Below are 22,608 nucleotides of genomic sequence, written 5' to 3'. Positions count from 1 at the left end.
TGCACTCATAGCACCAAAACATTTTACACGTGTGCACTCACCACACGCAGCCACACTTACTGTGGCACTGTGATCACATATTCACACCACCTTCTTCTCTATCTTCTTCTCCATTTTTTTCGCCCACTTCTTCTTCTATGCACTTTCCTTGGTCTTCCACATCTCCTCATTTTGCTTCTACAGTTCTTCATTCAAGGCATGGACCTGAGTGCGGACCATGTCCTCCACATAATATAAAAATCTAAATTTTCTTTACACATAATCTATATATTATGTAACAATCTATTAATCAATGCATACAAAATATACACATTATAATCCTAAACCGTTCTAGAGCACATCTCCTTATAACTCCACAAGATGCATATTCTACAAACTCCGCAAACACAAAAAATTCCACAGCACACAATAATCAGGTTTGGAGAAGGACCTCTACGCCCTTCCCCCCAGTTATACAATCTCCAATCCTACAACTCTATCTTAGAAGTTTAAGTCTCTAAAATACATCAAAAATAAAAAGATTAAATCGATTAAAAGTTAGAGTATTGTACCAGGAACACAATGATGCAAATTATCTTTCAAAAGGATGTTTCAATCACTCGCAAAGGCCAAAAAACTGAGCTCCTAGAAAGAGAGACAGACAGAGGCTAGAGAGAAAGAGAGATTTATGAAAAATAAGTTAGGGGAAGGGGGAGGTGCGATTTTATGGGTTTCAGACATTACAGACGAAAAAATCTGTCTATAAATGGTTTAATGAAACGGTGCGTTTTAAAGGTCCATTTATAGACGAATTTTTTTGTCTGGAAATTCATCAAGTCCATTTACAAATGGAAAAATTCGTCTGTAAATAGCCACATGAAAAGTCGCTTGAAAGGGGTAATATTTACATATGAAAAAATCTGTTTGTAACTCTCGCTCCCAATTTCCCTCTAATTGTTAAATTACAGACAGAAAAATTCATTTATAATTCTTGTCTATATAGTTTCGCGTTAAATGACGGGCAAACTACAGACGAATATTAAAAAAAAAAAAACCACAAATCTGTCTGTATTACAGATGGATAAAAATTTATCTGTATTACAGATGGATAAAAATCTGTCTGTAAATAGCGCTTTTCTAGTAGTGTCAACTATCTCATCATTTATCACATTATATTCATCACATAACAATTTTCATCAACACATATTTCCTACCCTCTACTACCTAAGCAACATTGCAATATAAATGGTAAATAATACACAATGAAATAGGGTAGAGTTCCCATTTACCTCGGATTGAAGACTCACACACAGGTCAACAAGGAAAAGGGCGTTCTACATGAATTTTATCCCCAAAACACATGAAAAACTCCATGAGAACTCAAAAAAAACTCAGAAAACAGAGAAAAGGGACAAAAACTGAAACCCTAACCATTAAAACTCACCTCCAAGCGTTCCTAACTCGAATCCAACCTTTAATCTAACTCATGAACGATTTTGAAGGCAATTTAATTGGTGGAATATGGTTTGAAATTGAGAGGATCGAAGAAATTTTAAAGGTAGATATAAGAAATGAGGTTCCCCAACCCTAAACCCCCTTTAAATCCTTTTTCTGGTCGCGACATTCTTGCTACAGCGAGATATTCTCACTAAACCTCACTGCAGTGACACCCTCTCTCGCTACAGAAAAAATCTCAGAGAGAATTGCATTCTAGTTTATGCAGAATCTTGCTACAGTGAGGACTGCTCGCTACAACGAGACTGCACCTAGAAATGCATCTCAAACTGTCGTTTTATTGCTAAAGTGGGAGATCTCTCACTGCAACGAGAAGGCTACAATTCACGCCTTCCTCCCAGGGCCTCTCGCTATAGCAAGAACACCCTACATCAGACACTTAGCCAAATTTCAGTCTAGTTCCAAACATACACATATATTCTCATCACCATATATATATATATATATATATATATATTCTTATAATCGCGTATTTATCCATACACATTCCTACACATTATCATTTAATATTCATCACGCACTCAAGTATACATTACAATATTTATTTATATATAATAATAATAATAATACTAATAATCAATATTACAAAAAGTCAAAGCGTTACAACACACACACATCCACATCACCATCACAAATCAAGATGCACATCCAAATAATAATACACATACTTATATTAACAATCAAAATATTATTACAAAATTCAGGGTTTTACACATGAGTTGGGGTATTTAAGGAGATTTTGAGTTGAAAACTTCTATTTCTCACCAAACCACCATTCTCTCTCACCTTTTTCCCCAGAGAAAACCTTCCCAAAGTCGGACTTCTTCCCAATTCAAGTGAGAACCTCTACTTAGTGCGAATTTAGGTGAGTTCTTAGGACTTGGTTCCCTTATTCTATCCTTTTTTTCTTAATTTCTTTTCTCAAGAGTCTCTATTTCGTGATAATAGGAAGATTTGAGAACCTTGAACTTTTTTCTCTCTTTGGAGCTCACGAAGCTTTCAATATAAGAAAATCATTCCAGGTAAAGGGAGCTTACCCTAGAAGGCCTTTATTACTCACTTGGTTGTTGTGATATTGTATATAATCTCGCTTTAGCTGAAAATGAGTTGACGTATGAACAAACCTTAGGGTATAACTCATATTAGGCATGGCTGAGGAGATTCTCTATTGTTTGATTGTTGTATAAAGCTGATTATACATGGAAAAATGTTTAAAATGCTATAACACGATATGCTAAAAATGTTTGGTATATGTATATGTTGCAAAATCTATTATGCTAAGGCTGATTGATAAATGATGTAATTCTACACAAGTTGTAGAGAATGAGAAAATGTTGTGAGTTGTTTGGTTTTGCTAAGAATATATATATGTATATATGTATATATATACATATATATGTATATATATACATATATATGTATATATATACATATATATGTATATATATATCTATATATTGTACTATATCATGCCAATTTCATCATTTTAGAGCCGAGTTACAAATTTAGGTTGTTAGACATGTAATGATAGAAATGCTGAGCTGTGTTATGTCTGGATCCAGATACTGGGATGGGTCACTCTCAAACCGAAAATAGTTCCTCTTGAATACTTGAGTTGTGAAACCAGTGAAACTGAATTGCTGCATTTATATTAGATGAGCTGAACATGCTGTATCAATTGGTTGAGATTGTTATGTTGCTTGCTGAAAATTATAAAAGTTGTATAGATATTTATGATATTTTCATACTCTATAGTTATGACTATTGTTTATATAAGCTCACTCTTATATTTTGTTGTGCTACTGTATGCTATGATGACCGTACGATAATATGTGAGCAGATGTGACAAGTGATGTATCTACTCCCCATGCCAAAAAGTCTAACTGAGGGATATTTGGAGTTTAGCATAAGTTTTGGAAGAATTGTAATTTTATGTAGTAATAGGTCTAGACTATTTAGCTATAGTATTCATAAATGTAACTGTTGATTCATAAATTTATATTTTGAGCTCAATGTAGAGTAACTGTTATAAATACATGTATTTATATAAATTTTTGGGTGTATGAAAATGCCCTTAGGGCTTTGTTATTCTGTTAAATGTTGAAATTTAACTTTTGTAAACTATATCTTTTGTACTCTAAATATATTTTTTTATCTCATGAATAAATCTATAGAGCAATAATGTACAATGTTATTGATCAATTATAAAAAAAGGGGTCGTGACATATGACCAATAAAAAAATGATACTTAATAGTATCTCATTAAATAATGTCGACTAAAAAGAATTATAATCATAGATTTTGAAAAAGTAGAGATTATATTGTAAAAAAATATTTCATAGGGATTAAATTCAAATTTTATAACTTACCAAACACTTAATTAAATATGATTTAACTAGTTAATAGCTTGCACAATGCACATATTAAAAACCATAAATTTAAGAGATAAGATTGTCATAGGTAAAATCTAAAATAAAAAGTAGAAAAAATAACATATACTTTAAGTACAATAAAAACAAATGTGTGAGCATGTTTCAAAAAAGACTATGAGACAAAATATTTGTGAATAACGTAAATTTTAAAGAAAAAAAATGGATGGAAGTGATAGCCTGAGCAATTTCTAGGAGAGAAAATATGTTTTCCATGCAAAACTAAAGATAAGTTATTTTTAAGAAGTTTAACTAGAGTATTGTTAATAATAAATTAAGTATTATAAATGTAAACATAAATTTTCATAAGAAATTTGATAATTTACATAAAGTAATAGAAATTTTTATAAATTTAAACATATGTATTCACGGAAAATTTTAAAGTTTATATAAAGTAATGGTTCAATTTTCATGTCAAGTGTATGCTTAATTTACAAGATTTTTGTAAATTTTTCTTAGACTTTTAGGGCTCCTTTCATGTCCAACATGCAATAACACTAGGCTAAGTATGGTAAAAATTATAGGTTTTCATTATTTATACACTTGTATAAAAATGGTCATTCTAAGACTTATTTTGGGATTTTTTTGTTAGTTTTTGTAACTTGCGTGTTAATTCTTATTTTTATCTTCTCACAATTATATATAATCTTTGTATATATTGTCTTGGATAACTAAGAATGAACTAGTTTAATTTAGAAAAATAATTCTCAATTCTAATTAGCTCTTGTCACTTCTAATTAGATCACACTATACTTGTACTTCATTATTCTTCTTTATTTGAACTTAGTTTTGGGTCAATTTTCCTATTTGTATTCTAATTTTTAATTTCTTATCTATATTCTATTTTCTAATTCAGTTAGGACAGTAAAATTATCAATTGAACAACAGTGATGAAATTTTGGATGTCACCGTTTTTAATTAAATTTGAATTTGTTTTATATTTCTCAATTTTATTCTAAATTTTTGTATGATTTTTAAATGTACCTGCTTTATGATATTCAAATTTTATTAATACTCTTAATACATAATTAATAATAAATTTTAATAACAATAATGCTTAATTCTGCAAATTAAATTTAAAATTAAGAATCATATTGTGTGAGTTTGAATAAAATGCAATTATTGATAATTGAATTAAGATTAGAAAATACTTGAGTGACTAACTTGAATTGAATCAATACTTTATGTGCTATTCATATTAGGAATTTCTTTTAATCTAATTAGTACTTAATTAATCACTTTGAGTTAAAATATAATTCAAATTTAATAATTATATCATATGATAATTTTGTTACTGAATTGAATGGAGAATCGGTTTATTATTCATCACTACTAATACATTTATTTTACTCTGCATTTTTAATTTATAATAATAAATCAATCTGCATACTTACCTTGTTTCGATCAACTATATACACTGCTATCAACAATATTCATACACTAAAAAGCAAAAATAATAATATATACACTAAAATGTTTTCATTCACTTTCCTACACTCAAGCTTTCCAATTATTCTCTGCTCATAGCTAACTAGGCACCTACATCATATCTAAATATTCTTTGCCCTTAACTAACTTTTTATCATACTTTTTTTCTTTCCTTTCCTTTCTTCTTAACTAAACACAAACATGATTTCAAATTTCTTTTCATTTGATTGATGATTGTTTGGAATGTTTAGCTCCTAGGCTAGTATAGAAAGATATGCAGAGAAAGGCAACACAACAACCTCAATAAGATCAAAGCACACACCTTCAACTCCAAAGTCACTTTAGAGAAGTTAGCTATTGATGTGCAGAAGCTATAGAAGAGCAACACAATTTTGGCACGAAGCATAGCTAACATAGATACCATTTTGAGAATGATGGCTGAACGTCAGGGGATTGATACCTTAATTGTTGGAGGAGCACCCTTGACTAATGAAGAATTAATGGATCTTATAACTTCAATCAAGGTGATGAAGATTTGCCAGAGGAAGCTCATAGAAAAGAAGAGAAATAGGCAAGAGAAGCAGAAGAAGCTGTTGAAGAAGAAGAAAATTCATACATTTTGAACACAGGATTTTTTGAAATTTGAACTTATTTTCATAAAATAAAAACTTTTAGAAGCAGATTTAATTTGAAAGTAAATCATAAAAGAAGCAGTTCCACTTATCTCTTCAAAAAAATTTGATAAGTAATGAAAGAAAGTTACATAAATTGTTTAGGAATTAAAGAAAAGTAAAAAACAAATGTTAAATTAAAACATAAAGAAAACAACAAAGTGTCCAAACTGTTTAAAAGGAAGAAAACATTTATCACCCAGCCCTATGGAGGTGTTAACTCCTCGCCTTCGGCTTTCTATTGAATGATCCATGGAGGTGCTATTTATACTCTGTTAATGACGCACATAGCAATATCAGAATAGAATTAAGTGGCAATCTCACTTCACGATTCACGAAGCGACACCAATTTATCTTCCCTGGTACTTTAATAATTTTATCTTTTATACTTTTTTGTCACTAATTTTTTTAACTTAATTTTTCTGTAATATTATTATTTTTATATTTTTTGGTATAACTTAATCTTTTGAACAATCTCTTTAACTTGTATTAAAGAGTTTAACTCTCATTATAAAATATAATAGTAAATTTAAAAATAAAATTATAAGAAAATAATATATATATATATAATCTCCTGATATTTGATATTTACATTTATTTAATACTTTTTGTCTGAGTTTAAAGATATATTAATTTTATAAAATTTTATAATAAAATAAAATAATTAAATACATGATAACGGTATTTTATTTCAAATGAATAATATATTTTAAAATATAATACGTACATTATTTTATTTTGCTTTATTTTTTTTGTCTTCCCTCCCCGCTATTTAAATCCAAAACTACTTCGGTGCGCGGAGCTGCCTTGGTTTTTAAAACCAAATTTATTTATCTAATTTGTAAAGGGGAAGAACCGGAGGCATTTATTGGCGCCAAATGTTATTGACAGTATCTCTCAAATGTTCTGTTTGATCTCTAACCCTAATCAATAATCCCAATGCCCAACTCTGTGTGATTACGGAGACCTTCACTTCCGCAGAGTACAACCAATGGCGGAGTCTCGGCCCCCTAAGCGCCCCAAAATAACTAGGTTAGTAAATGTTCTGCTTCATCCTTTGTTCATTATCTCTATGCATTTTTCCTCGCAATTTCAGTGTTAGGGTTAAGCCATTTGTATGTCTAGTAAAGGAGATGAAATGATTGAAGTAGTAAACTTGATCTTGATTTTTTTTTTCCCGTTGGAACTGAATGACGGACGACTTAGGGTGGAGGCATTTGGAGGAGTGTTTTTTTTTTCCTTTTTAAATAACTATTGTTTTACTTTCCTGAAGTCGAGGAAATTAAGATGAATTTTTCAATCTTAACTTGTGAAAATGATGAGAGGGTTGCGATTGTGGAGTTGATGCTTTGAACTTTGTTTCAGGGGGGACGATGATTATGTGCCTGGAAATATTCTTGAGATCGAGCTTTGTAATTTCATGACATTTGATTACTTAAAATGCAAACCTGGCCCTCGATTGAATCTTGTAATTGGTCCCAATGGTTCTGGCAAGAGTTCGCTTGTATGTGCTATTGCTCTTGGCCTCTGTGGAGAGCCCCAGGTTGGTTTGATATTTTCTGCACTTGAGCAAACTTCTTACGATTGCTGTTTTTGAACTGCATTATACGACTTTTTTCTCGCAGTTGCTTGGGCGTGCTACAAGTATTGAGGCATATGTCAAGCGGGGAGAAGAATCTGGCTACATTAAGATTACCTTGAGAGGGGACCGTAAAGAGGAACAAATTACCATTATGCGTAAAATTAATACTAACAACAAGTCTGAATGGTTGATCAATGGTGGGGTTTTAAAACTTTGTCTAATTTTATGGAAAGCTACTGTTGTTTTGACAGTAATTGTTAAGTCTGTTCATTGATATTAACTGGCTGGTTATGGAATCTTACAACAAAATATGGCTTCTGATTTTGACATTAAAAGCTATGCAGTACTTCTGCTTAGTATTGTGTTCATTATTTTTATTCAGAGTTTTACCTTAAGTTACATAGCTACCTTTTAAAACCATCTTTTGAATAAGTACTACTTACTTTTTTGTGTATGAATGGTTATGAACATAGCATGCCACCTTGGTGGGTTTATATTACACGATATTGGGTTGGTTTTTTTTATTTTTTTTTATTTTTGTGGAAGTGTATAGTTCTAAATCAGGATGAAATTTATCTCTGCTCTTCAAGGCGATACCTTTCTTTGGAAACATATCTTTAGGGGTTGTTTCAGAAGGGGGGTTTTGGAGGGGAGGGGAGGACAAATATTTTATTTTAACTAAATATATTTAAAATTAATATTTTTTCAAAATAAAGACATAAATTGATATATTAACATAAACTTATTGTATTAATCATGCATTTAACATCATAAATGATATATAATTCTCTCAATTTAACATTAAAACACATGCCCTCCCCTCCCCTCTCCTTCAAAAACCCTCTCCCAAACATACCCTTAGGGTTTTTGATGAGCGGTCTTGGCTGTGTCCTTCTATCCTACAGTAGCTTTTGTTTGTTTGTTATGATTTATGAAGGTTTTTGGAATTAACAGGAAGGATATCAAATTTCTGGGGCCAAAAGCAATTTTTTCTATTATTTAGTGAATATGGCCATAGGCGAACACATACATCTTTATGTTTGTCTTCATGTTCTTAAACTTTATATATATATATATATATATATGCGTTACAAGAACTTGGATGTTGAAGTTTTTCCCTTCATCTCAATTTTATGTGCTGAGAATTTCTATTCATGAGAGAAAAAAGTTGCTTGAGTGAACCACAAATATAGCTTTGTAATTTTAAATCTTCATGAGAAATTTCAAAGTTTGATCAAATAAATATGTGAGATTTGTCAATGTGTTCACTTCAGGAAATGTAGTTCCCAGAAAGGATGTGGCTGAAACCCTTCAAAGGTTTAACATCCAAGTCAATAATTTGACTCAAGTAAGTGTATGACCTGCAATCAGGACATTTCATTGCATACTTTTTTTGAATTCTAGAAAGCCACCTTGTTATATGACTTTTTTGTCTTATTGTATTACCTCAAAATTAACAATTTTGGAGGATGGGACTATTGTTCAAATTAATGTCAATTTATAGACTTGCAAGATTTAGTGTTTTAGTTTTCTCTTAAACTTATGTGTTGGAGCATAAGTATTGTAGAAGATCTTCAACTCTGTTTTAATCACAGCTTTGTTCTTTCACTGGGATGAGTTTAAGATAAGTTTTTCATGAATAGAATTGAGTCTTCAAGATATGATTTCTTTGGACTTAGTGCAAATATAGAGTGTGCATGGACAATCGTAAAAAAAGCATTTTGTCTGATATAGCATTTCTTTTCCAGATATGCCAATCTTTCTAACTTATTTTTTTCTTTCTTCTAGGCTTTTATTTCTTTTTCCAAATAATTAATTTAATATTTAATTATGATATAATTGTTAAGGCATGCTGTTCAATTTAGAAAGTGATAGCAAACCATTAATAAAGCACTTGTTCGATTAAAAGAATTAGGAGAGGGGTAGGGGATCAGAACCCAACTTACTGAATTAGTTGGAGGTGGTTAGTGAGAAATTGTATTTAAAAGGGAATATGATAGGAAAGAGGGCAGAAAAGGAACATGATTTTTGTAGGGTTGGGTAGAGTCCAGGGTCTGTCGAATACCCTGTGAACCTTGTAGCATTTTTCTGTCTCTTGGTCACCTTGATCAGGGGGCATTATTGTGAATAATACGATCAGTTTGTTTTTGATTTCCTTCTATATTGATCCAGTTCTATCAACTGGTATCAAAGTTCTACTTTCCTGGGCATGGTTCATGATGGGGACAAGAATGGAGGGTCAAGTAGAAGCATTGGAGAGGAGTTTATCAAATTTACGGCAACAAGGAGAAGAGGAAAGCAAGCGTTGTTCATTATTGGAAGTGCGTATTCGCTATACCGAAAACAATGTACAAGAAATCTTGGGGGCTAACATGTTTTCCAATTGCTGCAGATTCACCATTTGGTGGATAACAAAATAAAATTGTAGTTTTGGGGTATGACAGGTGGTGTACTTTGGCCATGTTATTTCAGCTGATGGAGTGGCTGCTGATCCAAAGAAAAATTGAAGCGATGGTGCTGGACTGGCCTAGTCCCAAGGACGTAAAGGGATTAAGAGGTTTTTTGGGACTCACAGGGTATTATAGAAGGTTTGTCTAGAATTATGGAAAGGTAGCCAAACCACTAGCAGAATTGCTGCAGAAAGGTAACTTCCACTAGTCACTAGAAGCACAACAGGCTTTTGAGGCATTACGATCAGCCATGACATCTTTACCTGTCCGGGCCATTCCAGACTTTACCAAACCATTTATGGTGGAGACTGATGCATCCGGGAAAGGGATAGGTGCTGTTTTGTTGAAAGAGGGGTACCCTATAGCTTTTCTCAGTCATTCCTTGTCAAAAAGAGCTCAACAGAAATCGGTCTATGAGAGGGAACATATGGCCATTGTCTCTGCAGTTAAAAAGTGGAGACACTATTAAATGGGCAGACACTTTGTAATTCAAACTGATGAAAGAAGTCTCAAGTTTCTGACTGAAAAATGTTTAATGGGTGAAGACCAATATAAATGGACAACTAGATTAGTGGGTTTTGATTTTGAAATTCAGTACAAACCAGGAAGTGGTAACAAGGTGGCAGATGCTTTATCCAGAAAAATGATATATTCAACCATCTCCACTTTTAGCTTTGATGAATGGGACAAATTGGAGGGTGAACATGAGAGGATAAAAAACAGATTAAATATAGGAGCAAAGGGGAGAAGAGAGAATGGTCTTCTATTTTTTAGCACTATTCCAGTTCTAGCTTGGGCAAAGGTTTTTCTCTGTGAAGTCTATGCTCTGTGTAGTGAATTGGTCATTTTGTTGGAATTCTGCTATGGTTTTGCATTTTAGATTGATCAACACTATAGTATCTGGGTTTCCATTAGTGTCAAGTATGAAGTTTCCATGTACGTCTAGAGTAAGAGAGTATGGGGGAATAGCTAGGGAAATATATGGCGTGCTGTTTTGTTTGTGTTTTACTTTTGAACTATCATTGGTATAGGGTTGAAAAGCAATCTTATAGTGCTAGGGCTTAAGAGTCCTTTCATGCATGTTTTACAGCTTATTGGATTGTGCCCAACATCTGTGATCAAGATGGGGAGTTCCTACTAGCTTTCAAAACCTTGAATTTCATTTGGTTGTTTTTCATAGTTTTCTTTCTTTCTTTTTCTTTTTTACTTGTTTAGGGATTGGGAGGATCTTTTGAGTTGATGTACCCTTTTTCATGTGTGTATTTTCTGTTTCCCTGAGGATATGCTTGGGAGTTGGGTTTCAAAAGGATTGGATTGGGAGGGCAATTTATGAATTTTTAAATTAAGAAAGTTACATGATGTTTATAAGAATAACTAAAAGATTAGGAGATTAGGTATAGGTTTATGTTAATCTATTGTTTTATTTTAGAAATTATCAAATTAGAGAATATTTATTGGAGATAAAGGTAAAACTTATACCCTTTCTTCCATTTCCTTAAGAGGAAAAGTTCTGCTTTGTGTCTTATATCTCTTTTACTAATTAAAAATAAAATTTGTCTTCCCTTTTATCTCAGTTTATGATGTATTTATCTGCATTTTTTCTCACCATCTCCTCTTATTAGTGTCCTTTAATTGTTTTATTTATTGTCACATTCATATTTAGGTTCTTGTGTTGGGCTAATACTTTGTTTTTCTTTTTCTCCCACACAACTACTTGTTTGGAATCCTTGGCTTTTGAAGTTTTTACCGCAAGACAGGGTCTGTGAGTTTGCAAAATTAACTCCTGTGCAACTTCTGGAAGAGACTGAAAAGGCTGTTGGTGATCCACAGCTTCCAGCACAACATCGTGCACTAGTTGATAAAAGTCGTTCATTGAAGCATATTGCGTTGGTAAGTTCACCTTTCCCTAAGAAATGGGATTAATTATCTCATAGGACTTCATTGCAAGTAAACTTGAGAATCACATCACTAATACTGTTTCAGTCTCTAGAGAAAAATGAAGGAACTTTAAAACAGTTGAAGGAACAAAATGCTGAATTAGAGAAGGATGTTGAACGTGTTCGACAAAGAGATGAACTTCTTGCCAAGGTTTATATTGATTTTTGTTGATTACATTCCGTCAGAATGTCTTATATAAGCAAAGCATCGAGCACTTTGTGTCGGTGGTTTTTCCTTTTCTGATATTCTAAGCCCATTCTTTTATTCATGTATGTGGTTTTAACTTTTATGACCCTCATGCCTTGAAACTTTTCCCTCTCTTGATGATTTTCTTAATAAGAAATTCATGCCTATATCTTTTTATGTAGGCTGAATCAATGAGAAAGAAATTGCCATGGCTGAAGTATGATATGAAGCAGGCAGAATATCGGGAAGCTAAGGAGCGTGAGAATGATGCAGCAAAGGCATTGGAGGAAGCTGCACAGTTATTAAATGATCTTAAAGAACCCATTCAGTATGGTGGCCTTTGTTTCTTCTATATTTAACTGTTTAAATTTCTTATCCTCTTGTTTTAATTGATGGAAGCGAAGGTTGTATATATTTTAGTATGGGTGGATATTGGGGTTCTTGACTTTTGATTAAATATTTAGTAGGTTGATTGATACATAGATTCAAATGTATTAACTGTTTCAGATTTAAGCAAACTCTAGTCAAGGAAAGAAAGTCTCATACTTTTTGATACTTTAACACTATATAGTGAAGGAAATAAGGGAGAGGGAAAGTTAGTTAGTTTCTTTGTTTGGTTGGAGGAGGAAAAAGGAGGTAGATAATTTTTTGTCACCACAAAAAAATACCCCCATTTTGGGGAGAAGTGTGAGAGAAGGGACATGGGGGAGGGATCTGGGAGGGGTCAGTTTTGAATTTTTTATTTTTATTTATGATAGTTTAAAAAAATATTTATATAAAAATAATAAAATTTTGAAAATAATTTTTTATTAAGAAAATATATGATAATAAAAAATAATAAAATTTGTGTTGCTTATAATTTTTCATGATTATTTTTAATATAATTATTTCTTTTTTACTGATCCAAACAAGTGGAGACAATTCTTTTTTTGGTTTCTTTCCATCCAATTTCAGTCCATCCAAACAGTACATTTTTTCACTCTATTTCTCACCCTTCTATTTCTTTCTTCTCTATTTCACTCTACAGCCAAACAGAGTATAAATCTACCTTATATGTTCGAAGAAGGTAAGTGGAAGCTCAAACCTTAGTTCCATAATGCAAGACTTAAATAAAATGAATATATGTTAGAGACTAAGAATCAATGGAAGCACTATATTTGTATCGTTGACTAAAATGAATCTCTTACAAGGAAGGGAGAATCCTTGTAATTTCAGAGCCATGCTCCTTCAGAGAATGCTAAAACCACTCACTACTGAGCTTCAGCTGAAAAGAAACTAACAGAATGTAAAATCCCCTTTCCCACCAGCCTCTACACCCTTGTATATGGAAAATGTGATAGATCCCATCCCATGCTAACTAACTGCAATAGCTCACTCTCATCATCCTTGGGCCTTTCCCTTCTTACCACTCTTGAAGTGAACTTTCCATTTCTTGGGCACTTGATTAAGTTGTGCTGTTGGGACCTTAGACTCATTGATCCTAACAATATGTAATCCATTAATTATTTATCTAAGCAAACTCCAGTTGAAAAAAAAAAAAGAAAATGTCATTCTTTTTCAGAAACAGAAAGTGTACCTTTTATCTAGGAAGAAGGTAAATCCATTGTTCCATAATGCAAGACTTCAATGGAATGAATGTATAATCCCATAATTAATTGTGCCTCTCTTATTTTCACAAATTTTATTGCTTTTCCATTCATTTCTTTCTTTAAATGGTGTGTTTGTATCTCTATTGTAAGCATGTACAAACTCTTTCAAGCTAGTTCTAAATAGTTTATGTTTTAATTTCTTTTGGTGTGACTTATCCACCTCAACATCTTCATATTTGTGTAAATAAACTGTACTGCCAATTTAGCATGTTAACGCCTCTCTCCTATAACTAATATATATATATATATATATATATATCGTATGTGTGTGTATGCGTGTATGGATGCAAATATGTGCATGTAATAACAATACGTGTCAAACTTAGTAAAATGACACTTCCATTCAAGGTTGTCAAAATTCCAATGCCAATTTTTTTTTATCCCTAACCTTCTCTGCATACTTCTGTTCCACCTCCAAAATTCCTTATTTCTTGGCTTAACCTCTAGATTCACCAAAAATTGCCTTAGCAATTATGCTAACCTTGTTATGCATCTCTTCCCAAATGATTCTTGGGACTATAACATGTTGAGTTTAAGACCCTATGCTGTGTAGTAAGACTCTCTCCGAGAATAACTTTTCAATCCTTACAAATTCTTTTATCTAGACTTCTTACCAAAAAAAAAAAAAAAAAAAAAAAAGATTTGTGACCTTGAGACTCCACTCTTATAACAAGTGTTTATAAATTATAATCATGAAGTCATATACCATTGTGAAATCAAGAATAGATTGTCCTTCATTTAACTCTAAAACTAAAACCATCATGAGCCCTTGTAAATTATCTTGTCTCACTGCCAACATGACCATTTAAGTCTTTGTCTATGAAAATCTCTTCGACTTGTGGAATGCCTTGAATCAGTCAAACCTTTGAAATCCTCCCAACTTTTTTCTTTCAAAGATATAATCTTGCGCCAATCATTTCAATCTTCACTTGAATTCTTTTTTTAAGTGTTATTCACAATGATGCCTACTTCTTTCTTTGTTCTAACTTACCCTGTATACTAAAGTTTGAAACACGTAGTATTAAACTCTTGAGCTTTTTCTCCATCCTGTTTTGTTCTTTTGAAGCTAGATGATGTTAATCTTTCTATGAATCATGGTGTCTACCATTTGCAAAGACTTTTCTGTCAAAGTACTAATATTTTGTGAACGAAGCTTAGTCCAATGTTTATCAATGGCGAAAAGCAAAATAACTGCCAACAAAATTATGGGGGAAGCCATGGTGGGTTATGGTGGAAGCATTGTGGTCTTAATAAAATTATATATATATATATCTATTGCAAAATGTGATATAAAACTAGAAACTAACTACATATAAAGAAAGAAGGTTTTGAGAAAAAAAAGAATAAATGATTGTAAAATAGAGAAAAAAAGCTGAAGTTATAACAAGAAAACAGAGAATTAAAAATAAAAATGGAGAAGGAAACTTGGAAGTGAAAACAGAAAAATAGAATCAAGAAAACAGAATAATAAGGGGAAAAAAAAGGGAGAGTAAAACAGAATAGGAGAGGGAAAACAGAATTGAAAAAAATGGAATAGGAGAGGGAAAAACTACAAAACAGGGAAACTGAAGATGCTGACTGAGTGAGAAACAGAAAACTGTTTGAAGAACATAGCACCTGAAGAAGCAAAATAGATGCAAAGAGAGTGACAAATAGAGCACTGTATGAAGCATAAAAACAGAGCCTAGAGAAGCAAAATGGAAAATATATGCCGAAAAACAGGGCCCTCCACTCACATTAGCTGGAAAACAGCCAGAAAGGTTGTCTTCTCTGGCTAAAATGGTGAAGTAGGAGATGAAGAAGTTGGCTATAGAGAAGAAGGAAGAAAAAACAGAGCAAGAGAGAGAACATGTGCAAGAACTGTTGCTCGAAAGAGAAGGGAAAAATTTTAAGTGGGAAAAAGTCCATTTTGCCCTTAAAAAAAGCCCTAAATGACACTGTAGCAAAGTCAAGATAGGACTTTTGCACCCTCTATCCATTATGATTTAAAAATGCACACCCACTGTTTGTGATTAGGGCTAAACTTTGTGACAGAAGAAATGCTTCATGACTACAAGTATCATGCGGCTGATTGTCGCTCCGGGACAGTGCAATAGTGATGAAGAAGAAGGAGGAAGAAGAGATGTGATTACATGATTTAGGGTTTGGGCTCGTGGGTTTTCTCTTTGGACTGGGTTGGGTCTGCGGCCCAACCCAAATTTTCCTGTAAAAAATGCCATTTCTGTCATGGCCGCTCTTATTGCCTGGCGCCACCATTGAAAACTGCCATTTTTTGCCATGGTCGCAGCGGTTTGGTTGAAAAATGCCACCGTTACTTGCCATGGCGCCACCATGATCGTTTTTTAACAACACTGACCTAGTTAAATGCTCCCGGACTAGCTTCTTTACTTACATATGTCCTGCCAAATGTGAGCACTCTTGCTCATTAACACTACATTTGGGCGCCAATGAAGGGGCTCTAGCTCATTTGACATTGTATTCCAGCCATAGAACGTGTTACTTTCCGGTTTGGACCAAGCCCTAGCACAATGTTGTTGTGAGTGAACCATGTATGTTTTGACAAGTTTTACATTGACTTTTGAAGGCCTAACACAACCCTCTTTCTTTACTTGGACTTGGGACTGACTATGGGACTGTAGGCAGAGTTAATTGTCTAGAAGACGATAAATTATATTAAATGAGGGACTTGTGTAAATAGAAAGGAGGGAAAGTAGTGAGGTACATTAGATTTGAAATTGGAAAATTACAGTAGTGGGAGAGTCCAAGTCTCTTGTATACTTTCTATTTTCTTGTATTCATCGTCTCTATCTTTGTCATATATCAATCTGATGTTGAGCTAGAGTCTGAGGTTTGTCTTGGATATATTTTCAAAATTTTCCTATTATTTTGAACCAGTTCTATCAATTGGAATCATACCTTCTACACTTCAGGGAGTCTTGGTTCATGGTGTGCACAAGAATGGAGGGGCAACTAGTAGAACAAGGTGTCAAGGTCCCATATGGTACATCTATTCTAAGCTTGGAGCATTTGACTTATATGCTAAAGCTTGAGGCAGAAGTTTTGGACATGGGAACAATTATTTATGACTCATTGATCTTAGGAAATTGTAGAGTCTTGTACATATTGTAGCCATCGCATAGCTAGGAAATTGAATTACTTTTTGTGCCCTTGTAAACATAAATGGTATTTATTTCTCTATGTATATAAATATGAAAACTTGTTGAGTGAATATTTCTCTCAAATTTCCTTTACTGTCAACACTTAACTGTTGGCTATTCAGTGATTAGATTTTATTTGTTATATGATCATGATACTTTTATTGTGATTTTTAGCTGTGGATGGTGATGTCCTAAGTGATATGTCACTACGTTACTTGTTAGGTCCCATAAACCTTAGTGGACAAGTCCAGTCCAACTCAGTAGGAGAAATAAGAAAGGGAAGAATGGGAATTTACAGAATTTAGTTATGTTGAGCAGATTGACGTGTAATGTTTCATATAGTGGGGGGAAGAGAAAGAATGGGTCAGTACAGTTCTGTTTTTTTTTTTTCTTCCTATTGGTGGGTAAGGGTGTGATCCTTTGTAGGAGCTTTGCTCTGGGCATTGCAGAATTGATTCTGCAGTATTTTCTTCTTTGTTAATAATACAATTCATATCCTTTTGATTTGGTCTTTGACATTGCTATCCTTTCCTACCATTGTATTATTTTTGTGAACTCATGAACATGTCTGTGGCAAACATCTCGTCATTTGTTGTGAAGGTATGACTTAAATTATAATTTATCTTGCTGTATCAGGAGACAAAAAGAGGAGAAGGGTGCATTAGATGCAAAATGTAAAAAGCTAAGCAACCGTGTAAATGAGAATGCCAAGAAGAGAATGGAACTTATGGAGAAGGAGAACCAATTGGTGAGTTTTCTGTTCCATTCATTTAGTTGTTTCACGCCCTCCCCTTTTTTAAATTTAACAGGATCCAAAACTTATGTCTTCCTTTTATTTATCAATGCATTCTCTTGATCCAAGTTGTTATTTGGCAATATAAGCATTAATAACCTGATAATTTTCTGTGCTATTGTGCTTGTGAGTTTATCTTTGTACCCTGTTGGATGAAGTTAGAGGTGTTTGTGATTTTAATTCAATTATCATCACTTTGTAGGATGTGGAATTGCGAGGGAAGTACAAAGATATGGAAGAGTTGAGGAGGCAGGAAGAAACTCGACAGCAAAGACTTATAAAAGCTAGGGAGGAACTTGCTGCTGCTGAACTTGACCTTCAAAACTTACCCCCTTATGTACATCCTAGGGATGAGCTTGTAAGATTTCTTTTAGTCACTATGTATGTATATATGTCTTTGATTATTTCATTCATATTTTAGGTAAAATATCTTAAAATTTAATACACTGTTACCACATATACTTTGCTATAAGCCAATGCCTTTATGAACTTCTTCTTGTCTGATAGTTTCAATACCTAAAGGTCTAAGTGACTAAAATTTAATATTTTGTTTTTGTAATCTCAAGAATGCCAACGTCCACCTTGGCCAGTTGATGCTGTGGTAGTGCACTGCTAGCTATTGCTGCTGTGGTATAGAATAACAAATCATTTATTGCTGTGATGACAATAGTTCACTGCTGGCATGTGTTGGTGGTGATACTTGGTAGCATTTATTTGATTGACATTGACAAATGGCAAAAGCAGTGGCACGTAAACGAAGGTTAGGATGAAAATGGTAATAGTGAAAGTGATGTTGGGTGTAAAGAGATCTGGAAAATACAAGTTCATTTCTCTCAATTGATACAAGATAGAATGAAGACTCTTTCCCTACATTGTTTGGACTGCGGTTGAGAATATGGGCTCAAATATCAATTGGCCAAGAACCCAAGCCCACACTATGGAGAGTTTACACCAGAAATAAGAAATGTATAGGTAAGGAAATTGACGTGGTAGAGAGAAGACAATTTGCTAGCTGAGTAAGGAGGAGTCCATTACAGTGGGATTGGTGTGTGAGAGAGGGGTATCTTTTTAGAATCAAGAAGTTGGTTATATAGAGCATTAGCTCTCTAATGGAGCCTAGCTCTGTGACAGCAGTACTCATTCTATTGATTTTCCTTTTCATATCAAATAATACTGTAGAAAAAGTATCTTATTTCCTTAAATATATGCTTCATTGTTGTGTAGTTAAGACACAATTCATTTTATGCTTCTTGTATTTATCTCTCTTCTCAATATATCTAATATTCTAATTGTCCTAATTAACTTCCCCTTCTTCGTATTCCTAACAATATCACCTTTCGTGAAATTCAACTGTGTCTAAAAGACTGAAATCATTTGCCCATAGACTTGGGCTTGGTCTATTAGCTCAAGATAATGTTAGCTGGCAAATTTGCAATATCCTATTTCCTTCTTTATGAAATCAAATTGAGACAAGGTTGGGCCTGGTGTAGCAAAATTGACCTATGTTCTGCAGCTCCACTATTACACCCTATGTCATGATTCTCATGATTGGTACTCTTTTCATGGTTTGTGTCATGTTCCAAAGCACATATGGATAAGCATTCTCCACCGCAATGCGGTCTTGCAGTGCGCCCACTGTCTTGAATAAAATTCTGGCAGTTTATATCCAAACTCTCACAGTATCCCTACTGCCAAAATTGACTTTTTTTTATAAAAAAAATCTATTCTATTTAACTTATAACTACATTTATATCTCCAAGATCAAATGCAATTAGATTGCATTAATCAGTTTTATGGGCATTGTTCTCATTTAACACTGTATATTCATTACTAACTTTAGCCGATGTTGTACTGCACAAAAAATATTGTGTTTTTGTTTTGTACTTGAGTTAATGTGATTTTTTTCCCCAACAGCAAAGACTAAAAGCTGAAATTGTGGAATTGGATTCTTCTGCTAATCAATTGAGGCAGAGTAAGTCACAAGCAGAAAATGAAATAAAGCGTAAGAAGTCATCCATGATGCAGTGTAAAGAGAGGTAGAAGTTAGATTAAAGATGAAATGATCTCCACATTGCTTACTGATGCAAATTCATATATTTGACATCTCTATTGTATGTGTTGCAGGTTAATGGAAATGAATAATAAAAGTACAAAGTGTTTGCACGTTTTGCAAAGATCAGGAGTTGAAAAAATTTTTGAAGCTTATAAATGGGTCCAAGAACATCGTCATGAATTCAATAAGGAAGTTTATGGTCCAGTTTTAGTTGAGGTACATTTGTCCAAAATTCATGCTATTATAGTTTTTTGTGCTGGTTACATAGTTAATTTGTTGAGTGAAATTTCAGGTGAATGTCTCAAATAGGGTTCATGCTGCATATCTAGAGGGTCAAGTTGCTCATTATGCTTGGAAGGTGATTCCTTATATCTTATTAAAATTGTGTCTAATTTCTTGCTGCAGAAGGAAAAAATTCCTTCTACTGCATTTTGCTCAACTCAAATGTCAATGAAAATTCTGGCTGTTATATGTGTAGAATCTTTGTTTAAATATTTTGTGGAGTATGTGTTTAGCTCCACAGTCTGTTGTTTAACTGGTTTCTCTGATGTTGATTGTGCAAACAACTTTCTTTAATGATTTTTTTCCTGTTTTTGGTATCCTTTTTTTTTTCTATGCAAAAATACTTTTTCTCCAGTAAAGTTGATAATTTTGGTTGGTGGTGCTGTTTTAATCTGATAGTCATAAGCCCATAAGAAAAGGATTACATTCTAGGAAAGGAAGAGTGGGGCAGTGAATTTTGACACTCAAGCTCTCAATCAATTAGCACATAATTAGGAGGCAGTTACAAGGGATAGTTATTGTAAGGGTCAGAGTTAGGAGATTTGAGTGGTCTTTTGTGAGTGGAAAAGGTTGTGTAGGAGAGTAGCCAGGACAGGATCTCTTGATTATTTCCTGCATTGTATGATAACAGTCTGCAGGGTACAGCAATGTGTTCTTGTTCATTCTTAGTAATACAATTCAATCTTTTCCTTTTCTTGGTGCACCGGTTCTATCATAATTCTACTTTCTTTTGGTGGGATAGCTATTCAATTTTTGATTATCTCTGTTGTTGATTGCTTTTATGTTCAAATCCAGTCCTTCATAACACAAGATTCTGGGGATCGGGACCTTTTGGTTAAACAACTGCGGTTCTTTGATGTGCCAGTTTTAAATTATACAGGCAAAGATGGTCATCAAAGAGAGCCTTTTGAAATTTCTGAAGATGTAAGTGTGTTGTGGCATTTTTTTTTTTTTCAATTTGCATTTAATCAACCTAAATATCTCATTATTGTTATTTTTTAATTTTAACCAGATGCATGCTCTTGGTATCTACTCCCGGCTGGATCAAATTTTTGATGCTCCTTTTGCTGTCAAGGAGGTTTTGATCAGCCAGTTTAATCTAGACCATTCAGTATGCCTCTATTGCTTTTCTTTTTCTTTTTGTAGATTTGTAATTTATATTTATAGGTTGTTTGAAAGATACTTCCAGCTAAAATGTTTATGGATTGTTGTTTATGTAATTAGGCTATACAATTTATACAATTTTTGCTAAATGCTTTCATTTCAGTATATTGGATCGAAAGAAACTGATCAGAATGCTGATAAGGTCCCAAAATTGGGAATTATAGATTTATGGACACCAGAAAATCATTACCACTGGTCCAAGTCTAGATATGGGAATCATGTCTCAGCAGTTGTTCAACAAGTGGAACGTCCACAACTTTTATTGAATAGTATACCACTCTAAACCTTGCTGCATGTTGATGGTGCAGTCTAATTTTAACTGCTGGTTCCTGATTATCACCCCTTTTCCTTTCTGTTGTACTCTAGATTTGAATGTTGGTGAAATTGAGAAGCTGAGTTCACAGCAAAGGGAGCTTGAACAAGTCATTGCTAACTTGGAGCAAAGTGTTCAAAGGTTTCAAGATGAGGAAAGAAACTTGGTGAATCAAGCTGCTAATCTTCGTAAACAGTGGGTAGGCTACTGCAAATTTACATCAATATACTAGTTTCTTGGTTCTAGAGTTTTCTTGTAGGGGCTTGTGTGGTTGATTTAAGGCTTTGAATTTAACCTAATTTAGGTTAAATTTCTTTTTAAGTGTAGTTGAAATATGTTATTTTTTCTTAATTTTTTAGGAGGCAATTAGTATTACAGCACAGAATGAGCATAAAAAACGTCAAGCAATCATTAGCCGCATTGGTGAGTAGAATATGCTGTGTAATTTTTGTTTTAAAACTTGAGATATATATCTTGCTTTGATATTGTAAAATGAATATTTGTTTTGACCCCTTAGATCAAAGGAAAGGTATATTAAAATCAATGGAGGAACGGGATGATATAGATACTGAGATAGCAAAGCTTGTTGATCAGGCTACAAAATCTAATATTCAGCGATTTCATAATGCAATGAAAATTAAGGTGATTTATCTCTGTTCATTCTCTGCATCTTTATATCTTGTTATTTTCTGGCTTAGATATTGAGGTTGGAATCATTATGTATCAAATGCATTTAGATTTTAATGTTGAATTTATTTTCGCAATGTTTTTATTTTATACCCCCCTATCCCCAAAGAATATGGTTTTGTGCTGTTTATCTTCATCCTATTTTTGACAGGATCTTCTTGTCGAAGCTGTGAGTTATAGACAGAGTTTTGTTGAACAACGTATGGCTTTCATTGAATTCGAGGCCAAGGTAATCAAATAATAGTTATGACACAGGATACATGTAACTCAGTTCATTAATAATTATGTATGCAGAAGAAGCTTTTATCAATTATTTTCAGTTCTAATTCTT

At 33.2% G+C, this 22,608-nt stretch overlaps 1 protein-coding gene across 2 annotated transcripts in view; it reads left to right on the top strand.

The window, feature by feature from the left end:
* Window positions 1-6,799: 6,799 nt before the first annotated feature.
* The window catches only part of LOC113854046 (structural maintenance of chromosomes protein 5), a 32,501-nt gene continuing 16,692 nt past the window's right edge, over window positions 6,800-22,608 (top strand). For both annotated transcript variants that reach the window (XM_027484872.1, XM_027484873.1), the window contains exons 1-19: window positions 6,800-7,054; window positions 7,388-7,565; window positions 7,648-7,801; window positions 8,879-8,952; window positions 11,795-11,944; window positions 12,038-12,142; window positions 12,361-12,506; window positions 17,622-17,733; window positions 17,981-18,136; window positions 19,693-19,814; window positions 19,903-20,047; window positions 20,124-20,189; window positions 20,909-21,037; window positions 21,126-21,224; window positions 21,381-21,546; window positions 21,644-21,789; window positions 21,950-22,013; window positions 22,108-22,232; window positions 22,429-22,506. In XM_027484872.1, the coding sequence (XP_027340673.1) occupies window positions 7,014-7,054; window positions 7,388-7,565; window positions 7,648-7,801; window positions 8,879-8,952; window positions 11,795-11,944; window positions 12,038-12,142; window positions 12,361-12,506; window positions 17,622-17,733; window positions 17,981-18,136; window positions 19,693-19,814; window positions 19,903-20,047; window positions 20,124-20,189; window positions 20,909-21,037; window positions 21,126-21,224; window positions 21,381-21,546; window positions 21,644-21,789; window positions 21,950-22,013; window positions 22,108-22,232; window positions 22,429-22,506 (2,256 nt within the window). In that variant the 5' untranslated portion in view covers window positions 6,800-7,013. The remainder of the gene's footprint in view (window positions 7,055-7,387; window positions 7,566-7,647; window positions 7,802-8,878; window positions 8,953-11,794; window positions 11,945-12,037; window positions 12,143-12,360; window positions 12,507-17,621; window positions 17,734-17,980; window positions 18,137-19,692; window positions 19,815-19,902; window positions 20,048-20,123; window positions 20,190-20,908; window positions 21,038-21,125; window positions 21,225-21,380; window positions 21,547-21,643; window positions 21,790-21,949; window positions 22,014-22,107; window positions 22,233-22,428; window positions 22,507-22,608) is intronic.

This window comes from Abrus precatorius, unplaced genomic scaffold, assembly GCF_003935025.1.
Source record: "Abrus precatorius isolate BTA unplaced genomic scaffold, Abrus_2018 Scaffold11, whole genome shotgun sequence".
Classification (NCBI taxonomy): domain Eukaryota; kingdom Viridiplantae; phylum Streptophyta; class Magnoliopsida; order Fabales; family Fabaceae; genus Abrus; species Abrus precatorius.
This window is presented reverse-complemented; position numbering and strand designations above follow the sequence as displayed.